Source organism: Lepidochelys kempii, chromosome 2, assembly GCF_965140285.1.
Source record: "Lepidochelys kempii isolate rLepKem1 chromosome 2, rLepKem1.hap1, whole genome shotgun sequence".
Classification (NCBI taxonomy): domain Eukaryota; kingdom Metazoa; phylum Chordata; order Testudines; family Cheloniidae; genus Lepidochelys; species Lepidochelys kempii.
This window is the reverse complement of record NC_136381.1, coordinates 145,963,146-145,975,167: the sequence shown is the minus strand read 5'-3', so window position 1 is coordinate 145,975,167 and position 12,022 is coordinate 145,963,146. Positions and strand designations below refer to the sequence as shown.

At 44.2% G+C, this 12,022-nt stretch overlaps 1 protein-coding gene across 3 annotated transcripts in view; it reads left to right on the top strand.

The window, feature by feature from the left end:
* Positions 1 to 5,056, top strand: part of SRD5A1 (steroid 5 alpha-reductase 1) — a 66,632-nt gene extending 61,576 nt beyond the window's left edge. For all 3 annotated transcript variants that reach the window (XM_073332407.2, XM_073332406.2, XM_073332409.2), the window contains one exon: positions 2,857 to 5,056. In XM_073332407.2, coding sequence (XP_073188508.1) covers positions 2,857 to 2,906 — 50 coding nt within the window. In that variant the 3' untranslated portion in view covers positions 2,907 to 5,056. The remainder of the gene's footprint in view (positions 1 to 2,856) is intronic.
* Positions 5,057 to 12,022: the final 6,966 nt, after the last annotated feature.

Genomic DNA, 12,022 nt, shown 5'->3' with positions numbered 1-12,022 from the left:
CGTGATCGTTCCCCTCTATTCGACATTGGTGAGGCCTCATCTGGAGTACTGTGTCCAGTTTTGGGCCCCACACTACAAGAAGGATGTGGATAAATTGGAGAGAGTCCAGCGAAGGGCAACAAAAATGATTAGGGGTCTGGAACACATGACTTATGAGGAGAGGCTGAGGGAACTGGGATTGTTTAGTCTGCGGAAGAGAAGAATGAGGGGGGATTTGATAGCTGCTTTCAACTACCTGAGAGGTGGTTCCAGAGAGGATGGTTCTAGACTATGCTCAGTGGTGGAAGAGGACAGGACAAGGAGTAATGGTCTCAAGTTGCAGTGGGGAAGGTTTAGGTTGGATATTAGGAAAAACTTTTTCACTAGGAGGGTGGTGAAACACTGGAATGTGTTGCCTAGGGAGGTGGTGGAATCTCCTTCCTTAGAAGTTTTTAAGGTCAGGCTTGACAAAGCCCTGGCTGGGATGATTTAATTGGGGATGGGTCCTGCTTTTGAGCAGGGGGTTGGACTAGATGACCTCCTGAGGTCCCTTCCAACCCTGATATTCTACACATACACCCACAAGTTCTGCAAGGTTGTTATAGTTACCAGCCTAGAAGTTGCTTGTGCCAGGTGTCTGGCAAGGTGGCCTGGACACGAGGGTGGAGCAGGGTCTTGTCAGATGCGCATCCGATGCTCTTGGAGGTTGGTTTGCAGAATCAGACCAAAGTCCTCAATCTTCAGGGTCTGTTTTTATAGGAACTTATCCTCATACAAGTTTATAGGCAACAGGTTTCCGAGTGGTAGCCATGTTAGTCTGTATCAGCAAAAACAACGAGAATCCTTGTGGCACTTTAGAGACTAACAAATGTATTTGGGCATAAGCTTTTGTGGGCTAAATCCACTACATTAGATGCATGGAGTGGAACATACAGTAGGGAGGTATAAATACACAGCATTTGAAAAGATGGGAGTTGCCTTACCAAGTGGGGGGGGGGGTCAGTGCTAACAAGCCAATTCAGTTTAAGTTGGAGGTAGGCAATTCTCAACCAGTTGACAAGAAGGAGTGGAAGTCACTTTTGTTGTGTTAATGAGGCCAGTGTAAACAAGTTGGCCTATTTCAGACAATTGATAGGAAGGTGTGAGTATTTAGCAAGGGGAAATTAGATTTTTTTAAAACAACAGGGAGTACTTGTGGCACGTTAGAGACTAACACATTGATTTAGTTTCTGTAGTGCCCCAGGCACTCCCAGTCTCTATTCAGGCCTAATTTGATGGTGTCCAGTTTGCAAATTAGTTCCAGTTCTGCAGTTTCTCGATGGAGACTGTTTCTGAAGTTTTTTTGTTGAAGAACTGCCACTTTTAAGTCTGTTATTGAGTGACCAGGGAGATGGAAGTGTTCTCCTACTGGTTTTTGAATGTTATAATTCCTGATGTCAGATTTGTGTCCATTTATTCTTTTGCGTAGAATCTGTCCGGTTTGGCCAATGTACATGGCAGAGGGGCATTGCTGGCACATGATGGCATATATCACGTTGGTTAGATGTGCAGGTGAATGAGCCCCTGATGGTGTGGCTGATGTGGTTAGGTCCTATGATGGTGTCCTTTGAATAGATATGCAGACATAGTTGGCACCAGGGTTTGTTGCAGGATTTGTTTCCTGGGTTAGTGTTTTTGTTGTGTGGTGTGTAGGGTTTGCTTCATCATGCTGTTCTCATGTTTGAAGTGATAATCACGCAGATGGCACAGCAATGACAAAATGATGGTATGTTGTTATCTTGTACTTCAGCCCTCCTGTCCTTGGGGCAAGTATGCCCTCAGGGTTATCGGGCTATCTCGTCCACTGCATTCTTCAGCCAAACGGTCTTATTTTAAGGCTGGCACCTGAACCTTTAATCTTTCATTCCTCATTCAAACCTACATACAACTATATTCACACTCCAATGTATATCCTGTCACATCTGTATTTTATCACCTACCCATCCTTTAACACAACCGCTCTAAAATCAGTGGGACATGGCAGACTTCAATAAGTCTATTCATCCCACTTGTTATATCAAAAAGGAAATGAACAAGATAAGCATACAAGAGTGGGGAGATTTCACAAATCTTACTCCAGAGTTCAGAAAAACAAAGTTGTACCAGCCATAAAGGTCAGCTGTTATCTTGTTACTTTTAGAACAAACTCTTTGTCTCTGAATGTGTTTCTGCAATTAACACTGAGGTTGTAAAACTGGCAGACAATTTCAGTCAACACAAGCTCAGTAGGGTACCTGAGAAACATATGGGTTTCAGAGTAACAGCCGTGTTAGTCTGTATTCGCAAAAATAAAAGGAGTACTTGTGGCACCTTAGAGACTAACCAATTTATTTGAGCATAAGCTTTCGTGAGCTACAGCTCACTTCATCGGATGCTGTAGCTCACGAAAGCTTATGCTCAAATAAATTGGTTAGTCTCTAGGGTGCTACAAGTACTCCTTTTCTTTTTGCGAAACATATTTCTTTCTAAAGATCAGGCCAAATTCTGGGGTCTGCTGTGGAGTCACTCTTTCTTACATTTCCCATATTAGAAAGATATCAGTCATCAATCTAGTCCAACACTGGCTCCACACACACCACTCTCATTAATTTGATTTCACCATTGTTGGCAACAATAGGTTTGAATTCATTTTTGTAGTCAGCACTCTGATCTCATGAGGATGGGTGTGATAATTTTAAAATAGGAGTTCTGCACATGAAGTGAGGCCTGGTGATGTTCCTTTGTAGATTAATCTACTTATATTACTATAAATGTTTCTCTGTCCGTTTCCTACAATAATTTAGTCTCTTTTGTAGTATTTTGAAGATGAATACTAATTCAAGTGCTTTCTTTTTTCAGATGGTATCTTGAGAAATTTGAAGACTACCCAAAGTCCAGGAAGATTGTGATTCCATTTGTGTTCTGAGGTGTGCGTCATGGAGTTGGCTGACTTTGAATGATGGTGGCTGCTCTTCTGAAAATATTCAGTTCACAAACAACTCCCAACAAGTTAGCCTAAAGGTTTTCTTTGAACATTTTCAGTGCCACTTATGTTCGTTTCCTAACATATAAAATACAACTGATGGATAAGGTGATAGTGACAGAAGAATCAGCCATCCTGTTCCTATCTGGAGCACAGTGTAATAAATGCCTTAGTAAGATCATATCTTCATCATTGGAACTACAGTGGTGCCTGTACTGCTTCTTATCCTGCCTCTACCTGTTGCTGTTTCTGCCTCAGCCAGGCACAACACCTCCAAGATTTCATATATTGCACCATAGCAGTGGGTGCTTGTGTACTATCTACCCCCACACAAACACTGGATTGACTTGCCTTACCCCCCATGGATAATCTAGTGCTAGTAGTGTCACTACATGTAGTCTTTGTACTCAGTATTATACCCAGCCACTGAGCAAGGAGTAGTGGTGAGAGGTACCTCAGCCCCCACACATCTGTGCAGGCACAAACAATAGAACACTGTTAACACGACATGCACTACTTATGACAGTAGCAGTAACTTTGGCAAATAATGGGTTAAGATTTACGTCTTCCTCCAGATTGATAACTCTCTCAAGTACTTTTCAGGGGCTGTCTTCTCACCCACTTCCATGACATGTTCTGCTTTCCTTATTTTTTCCATTGTACTCTTTGTTCCACTTTTTATTTTTCATACAAGAATGTTAGTGTTACTGGTAAACGATTTGCCTTAATTGCTTACTAGTCCCCTAATGACTTCTGCAGTTTACATTTCGTATCTATTTCTGGTTTAGGAGGTTTAGGGTCTTTGACACTTTTAGCAGTTTTAGGTAGCACTGTTTTCTGGCTTGCCTAAAATAACAAACTTCACGAGAACTATAGAGAATTTTTCAAAAATGTTTTTACTTCTTTGTGATAAGTGCATGGATGACATCTGTTTTCCAAAGAGAACTGGATTTTTGAATACTTGTTTTTACCTTAATAATGTCAAGTCTGTTCTCCTTTCCTAGATTTGCTAAATGACTTCGGTAAGCTCACAGTAAACTCACGAGAGTTCTAGTACCTTAACTGAAAGAGTGGGGCTGTTGAATCTTAAACAGAGACTTAATTGCTGGGTTTTAAACAGAGACTAAAAGTAAATGGAGTTTTAAATAGTGATTTAAAAATCTCTTCTCTTCCCAGTTGCTCAGCTTTCAGTCTCCTTTCTCTTGTGATATCTACTCTAAAAGACTATGGTAACTGGAGAAGTAGGAATAAGTCCTGAATCTTTAATGTAAAAAACAAGCAGAAAGTGTTTTAACAATTTTGTTTTCCTTTATTTAAATCCTAAGGAAAGACACAAGCCCAGTTTCTCTTTTTTGGGTGAGGTCAAGGGAGGAGGGTTGTTTTTGTTTCCTTGGGAGGTTACCTTTTAAATAGTCTCAGTATGCCTGGACACTTTTTAGATCTCAAGTGCTGCTTTGAAGACAAACAAAGCTTAGGTGTATTGCCTTCTTTAAAGCCTTATCTTAATTCCAACATCATTTGAGGCTACCTACCTCCCAGTTCAGACCAACAAGGCAGACTTTGCCTACTCACACTGAAATTAACCTCCTCACCATCTCCTTCCCTCTAAAGCAGCTTTGCTGTACTGTTCGTCATTTTTGGATTTTGGCAGGTGGTTAACAAAAACTTATTAAAATTCTGTTTCCTTCCCAGTAGGTGCTGTGTTTGACAGATTCAACCAGAGAGGGGAGAAGCATATTGAAGGAACAAAACAGTTTTTTAAAAAGTTTGGTTCCTTTGTCTGGGGATCGTTTTCTAAGATTTAATGCCTCATATGACTTCTGTGTATTTAACTGGGAGTGCAAAGTGATCAGAAAGTATGATACCACTGGTTCTTCTTACAGTGTGTGCAGATGTGTATTCCACACTGGTGTGTTGGTGTCTTGCCCACTGCAAGCTGGAGACTTTTTTGCCACACCTGTACCTTCTCATGGCCCTTCCTGAGGCTACATATTGCAGCCTACATATTACAAGTTGCAGTGGGGGAGGTTTAGATTGGATATTAGGAAAAACTTTTTCACTAAGAGGGTGGTGAAACACTGGAATGCGTTACCTAGGGAGGTGGTAGAATCTCCTTCCTTAGAGGTTTTTAAGGTCAGGCTTGACAAAGCCCTGGCTGGGATGATTTAACTGGGAATTGGTCCTGCTTCGAGCAGGGGGTTGGACTAGATGACCTTCTGGGGTCCCTTCCAACCCTGATATTCTATGATACATAAGGGTGCCAGCACCCTGACTCCACTCAGTTCCTTCTTACCACCTGCAACTTGAGTTGGAGCTCCCTCTGTTGGATTCGCCTCACAATTTCCCTGCTGCATCACAGTTTGTGACTCAGCACAGTTCTTTTCTCAGCCATTTAAAGAAATCATAATCTAACACATACCTAGCTAGATTACTTACTAAAGTTCTAAGACTCCATTCCTGCTCTATCCCCAGCAAAAGCAGCATACAAAACAGACACAGACCCTTTGTTTCTCTCCTTCCTCCCAGCTTTTGAAAGTATCTTATCTCCTCATTGGTCATTTTGGTCAGGTGCCAGCGAGGTTACCTTTAGCTTCTTAACCCTTTACAGGTGAGAGGATTTTTCCTCCTGCCAGGAGGGATTTTAAAGGGGCTTACCCTTCCCTTTATATTTATGACAACACCCAGCAAAATTAATTATACAGCAGACAGAAAATCACAGAACCAAACAGAGACCATGTAAATAAACAATGGCAAAGTGGGAACTATAATGACAAAACAATACAGAAGTGAGGATTTCACAACTACATCTATAAAGACATAAGGGTTTTCCAGCTGTGTCTATTGATAAGTGAGTTCTTACCGAACAGAAAACTATCAAACTAAACTTCCTTTTACATCCTCTAGGCTCTTCCCTTTCTTGGGAGGTGATAGATCAGATCACCTTTCTAACAGCCCCAGATTGCCTTATTTCAGCATGAATAGTTTGGAATGTGAGGATGTGACAGGTCGCTTCCCAGCTTATGGCTCCCTCTGCTGCTTAGCCAAAGGCCTTAGCCTAAGAACAGGGCCTCAGACAGTCACAGTAAGAGAAGACCCTTACACTAGCAGACAGTGATTTTGATTTTCTTTTATACTTCTATAACTAGCTAAGTGATAAGAATACACCTAAATTCTTAGAGTATAGGCCTTTACAGACAGGCCGCAGTATCTATATCCTAACAAGCTCCAGCAGCCCAGTCATCACCATCCTTGAACTATTCAGTGGTCCTGACTTCAGCTTCTTCAGTTTCAGTTCATGTCCTACTAGGAATTGCTCAGGAGAATGGTTGCAACTCTGAGTATTCAAGCTGAGCTGGTACAAATTGGTGGCCAGACTTCAGCCCCAGAAGGGTTGCCTTCCCTCTTAATGATGCCCTATTACAGCTGGCCAAATCTATGTGGCACTGTAAAGGTTCAGCCTCACCCCTCCAGCGCCTCCTGCTGGTAGTCGTCAGGAATTAGCTCGTCCAGCCACTGGAGCGCCCTCTGCAGGCTGGTGATCCGCCTTACCACTGGCCCCCTGTGACCCTCCCAGGACCCGGTGCCCCTTTCTCTGGAGTGCTGCCCCCCCCCCCCAGCAGTACCCCCACACACTCAGGTTCTGGGTCTTCCCACCCAGGGGAACCCACACGCTCTAACCCCACCTCTCCTCAGTCTGGGCTACTGCCAGTCCACACTTAGCCCCTTGTATTGGGAACAGACTGCAGTGTCTACATCACTCATCACAGGCAAGGGGGTTTTGGACCTGCCGCCTCCACCTACCCATGCGCTGCCCCTCTACAACCCTGCACCTATTCAGCCTGCAGCCTGAGGCTTTCCAGGCTGGAGCTCCCAGCTCCTCTGGCCAGTGTTCCCTCTAATTTTTGACAGGCTGCGTGCTCAAAAAATTCTTCTGTGCAAATTATTGTGCACACAGTGTTTCGCCGTATGCACGGGGTTTAGGATTTGCGTGTGCACACACAGCTTAGAGGGAACAGTGCCTCTGGCCCTTCCCCAGTCCTGCTCCAATCTAGGTGTCCTGCTTGGCACCTTGCAGCCAGGCCCTTCTCCCTCTACAGGCAGAGGGAGAGTGAGTAGGCTTCTGGCTCACGGCCTCTTATAGGAGCCAGCTGGGCCTGATTGAGCTGGCCACAGCTGCAGCTGCTCCTTTAATCAGTCTGGGCTTTTCCCACAGCCCCAGCCCTCTCCCAGGGCTGGCCTCAGCCCTTTCAGGGCCGTAGCAAGTAACCACCCCACTACAGGCACACACTGGCATCGCTAGCCCTAACAGCCAAGCAAATGGAAAAAAGGTATACTGTCCCCAGGGTTTGAGTTTTTCTATTTGAACCAAACTCCTTAGTTGTCTTGGCAGTTAATGAGACCTCTAGAGCAATAGCCTCTGCAATCATCATGAGGAGTGTACCATGGTTATTTAATTCTAGAATAGCATCAGATATCCAATAATCTGTAGATGATCTATCTTTTAATGACAGGTTTCAGAGTAACAGCCGTGTTAGTCTGTATTTGCAAAAAGAAAAGGAGTACTTGTGGCACCTTAGAGACTAACCAATTTATTTGAGCATGAGCTTTCGTAAGCTACAGCTCACTTCATCGGATGCATACCGTGGAAACTGCAGAAGACATTATATACACACAGAGACCATGAAACAATACCTCCTCCCACCCCACTGTCCTGCTGGTAATAGCTTATCTAAAGTGATCATCAAGTTGGGCCATTTCCAGCACAAATCCAGGTTTTCTCACCCTCTGCCCCCCCCCCCCCCCCCCCACACACACAAACTCGCTCTCCTGCTGGTAATAGCCCATCCAAAGAGACCACTCTCTTCACAATGTGTATGATAATCAAGGTGGGCCATTTCCAGCACAAATCCAGGTTCTCTCACTCCCTCACCCCCCTCCAAAAACCACACACACAAACTCACTCTCCTGCTGGTAATAGCTTATCCAAAGTGACCACTCTCCCTACAATGTGCATGATAATCAAGGTGGGCCATTTCCAGCACAAATCCAGGTTTTTTCACCCCCCCTCCACCCCCATACACACACAAACTCACTCTCCTGCTGGTAATAGCTTATCTAAAGTGGACAGCTTATTTTTAATGGACAGTTTTTATTTTCAAACTAGAGAGATGAGGTGTTTCACTCTTTTAAAGATTCACAAACAGCTCTCTGAGAATTTATCCTCCAACCTCTAAGAAGGATCAGTATAAGCCCCCACAGCAATATTCTGATCACCGTCACAGACAACCTTTCTGTCCTCCCAGACACAATATGTTTCATCTAAGAGAGACAGAAGCCCCAGAAAAGGTCATCTAATTCTAGCGCTACAACAATTGAACCTGCTATAGGGAAAACCTTCTTTACTTGTTTTTCATAGCTGTTCCACTCACTGATTAAATCAAAGGAGAAACGAATGGAAAAATCCCATAAATCTGACAGCGTAATGAGGCCCACCTTTCACATATGGGATCTTCAGTCAACCTGTTTGCTACAAAAGAAAACAGGAGTGTCATCAGTTTTGTTCTCAGGCCTTCCATAGTCCAGGCTTCCTCACTGATGCCTTCACATAGAAGAGGACTGGGGATTTAGTGTACACCTTTCCCTGATCCCTCTCATTCTGCAGATCATCCACAAATTGAAGGAAGACTACACCAAATTAATCCTGATGGCCCTGGTCTGGCCAAGGGAGTATTGGTTTTTGAATTCCTCTCTCTCTTAGTTCAACCTCTTCTTTCTCTCTCTCTCTCCGCCTAGACCTTCTATCACAGGAACGCAATCGAATGCTACATCCAGACCCATCAGTCTCCACCTCTCAAAATGGTTGTTGAGTGTCTAGATAAAGAGTGGGAATATTCCCTGGTGGTTCAAGAGATTCTGTCCAACAGTAGGAACCAATCAATTATGTCTGCTTACTGGCCAACTGGAAAAGGTTCTCTGTTTGGTCCATTGCCTGGGGGATACAACCTGTTTAAGCAAGAATCCAGGACATTTTAGACTACCTCTTACATTTCAAGTCGTCAGGCCTTTCAGTGAGTTTTCTAAAGATTCACTTGGCAGCAATCACTCCCTTCTATGGGGGAATGGATAGTAGATTGGTATCTTCCAACCCCCTGGTTGCTAGCAAGGCTGTCAATTAATTGCAGTTAACACAAGTGATTAATGCAAAACAAATTAACTAGATTAAAATAATAGTTTAGTTTTAATTGCACGGTTAATAATGGAATGCCAATTTAAATGTATTTGGATGTTTTTCTAGATTTTCAAATATATTTATTTAAATTACAGCACAGAATACTAAGTGTGCAGTGATAACTATTATTTTTATTACAAATATTTGCACTCTGAAGAAGATAAACTAAATTAATTTTTTTAAGTTCACCTCATACAAGTACTGTAGTGAAATCTCTTTATTGTGAAAGGGCAATGTATGTAAAAAATTTCGTAACTGCATTGAAAAACAAAATAATGTAAAACTTTAAAGCGTACAAGTCCACTCAGTCCTATTTCTTGTTCAGCCAATTGCTAAGACAAACAACCATTCCCAGAGAATAGTTATCAGTGGTTCACAGTCAAGCTGGATGGGCATATCAAGTGGGGACTCACAGGGATCAGTTCTGGGTCTAGTTCTATTCAATATCCATTATTTAGATAATGGCATAGAGAGTACACCTATAAAGTTTGTTGACGATACCAAGCTGGGAGGGGTTGCAAGTGCTTTGGAGTATAGGATTAAAATTCAAAATAATCTGGAAAAACTGAAGAAATAGGATGCAGTAAATAGGAAGAAATTCAATAAGGACAAATGCAAAGTACTCCACTTAGGAAGGAACAATCAGTTGTACACATACAAAATGGGAAATGTCTGCCTAGGAAGGAGTACTGCAGAAAGGGATTTGGGGATCATAGTGGATCACAAGTTAAATATGAGTCAACAGTGTAACACTGTTGCAAACAAAGCAAATATAATTCTAGGATGTATTAGTAGGAGTGTTGTAAGCAAGACACGAGAAGTAATTCTGCTCTGCTCCACACTGATTAGGCCTCAGCTGGAGTATTTTGTCCAATTCTGGGTGCCACATTTTAGGAAAGCTGTGGACAAATTGGAGAAAGTCCAGAGAAGAGCAACAAAAATGATTACAGGTCTAGAAAACATGACCTATGAGGGAAAATGGAAAAAGATGGGTTTATTTAGTCTGGAGAAAGAAGACTGAGGGGAGATGGTAACAGTTTTAAAGCATATAAAAGATTGTTATAAGGAGGAGGGAGAAAAATTGTTCTCAGTCACATCCAAGGATAGTACAAGAAGCAATGGGCTTAAATTGCAGCAAGGACAGTTTAGGTTGGACATTAGGAAAAACTTGGAAACTGTCAGCATGGTCAAGCACTGGAATAAATTGCCTAGGGAGCTTATGGAATCTCCATCATGGAGATGTTTTAAGAGTAGGTTAAACAAACACCTGTCAGGGATGGTTTAGATAATACTTAGTCCAGCCTTGAGTGCAGGGGACTGGACTATATGACCTCCTGAGGTCCCTATAATTCCATGGCAGTGTTGTAGCTACTATTCCCCACGACCCAGCGTGAGTTTACAGCACTGGAGGCAAACCAGCCATCGGTCACCCGGCACCGGAGTACGGCACCGCTAACCTCACCAGCACTGAGTGCGAGACACCGATCCCAGTCCCGAGACTTCTGGTACCATTCGCGTTCCCGGTCAGCCAGGCACTGCTCCCCGGCTCCCTGGCACCCTGCCACTGCTCAAGGTTCGGCACCGCCCTGATCCTCTCTGTTGGCATCCTCTGGCTCCAAGGCTGACTCCAGTCACTCTAGCTATAGCAGACATAGAACAATAGCCAGCAGAGAATCCCAGCCAGTATGGCAGCCACAGTGGCCTCCTCCGGGTCAGTGGCCCTTCTGGACCCCATGGGCCTACCACCAGCAACAGGGCATCTCCTCCAGAGCCTCTAGGTCCGGACAATCTATGCGACTCCATTCCAGGTCACCACACAGGCACTCATCAAGGGCAAGGGAGGTCACTCTCTCTAGGCCACCACTGGACCCACAAGAGCAACCGGCGCCCCCAGGCCCAATACCCGAGGTGGTGCTAAGCTCTGCGACACCTCGAGAGGTGTCAGCCCCTCAAGGCCCTGAAATGACCCAGGCATATGAGGACACACACAGGAGGGTCTAGATGAGGGCAACCTGCAGCACCTCACTTCCTCCTCCCGAGATGAGGCAGTGGCAGGTACATCAGTCTCAGGACTGCCACCGATGGACCACAGGCCTCACCAGGAGCTGCTCCGTAGGATCACCCTCAATATAGGCCTCCAGGTGGAAGAAACAGTTGAGCAGGAGGATCCAATGGAGGATATCCTGACGCCCGAGGGTCCCTCCAGAGTCACGCTCCCTCTCATAAAGACCATACAAACGAATTACAAAACAATATGGCAGACCCCAGCCTCCATCACGCCGATGGCCAGGGCCGTAGAATGGAAATACTTCGCTCCCTCCAAGGGCTATGAGTTCCTGTTCTGCCATCCAACTCCCTGTTCCCTAGTCATTTCAGCGGTCAACAAAAAGGAACAGAGCCAACAAGCCTCGGCCCCAAAGGCCAAGGAAGCCAAGCGTTTGGACCTCTTCGGTAGGAAGGTCTACTCCTCCGGAGGCCTCCAGTTATGCATAGCCAAGCAGCAGGCAATCCTTAATAGACATAATTTCAACTCTTGGATGGCAGTGTCCAAGTTTAAGGATCGCCTGCCCCAGGACTCACTCTGAGTTTGCGACTTTAATCGAAGAAGGGAAGACAGTGGCTAAGATTTCATTACAAGCCTCCCCTCGATTCAGCAGACTCTGCAGTCAGAACCATTTCAGAACCATATCTTCTGAAAGTCATTTCTCTATCCATATATGTGTATCATTAATGCCTATGAAGTTAGGAGAATTATGTTGTACGATGGTCACTAAAACATGCTGTAAGTTGGGGAATCAGCCAGATATTAGCTC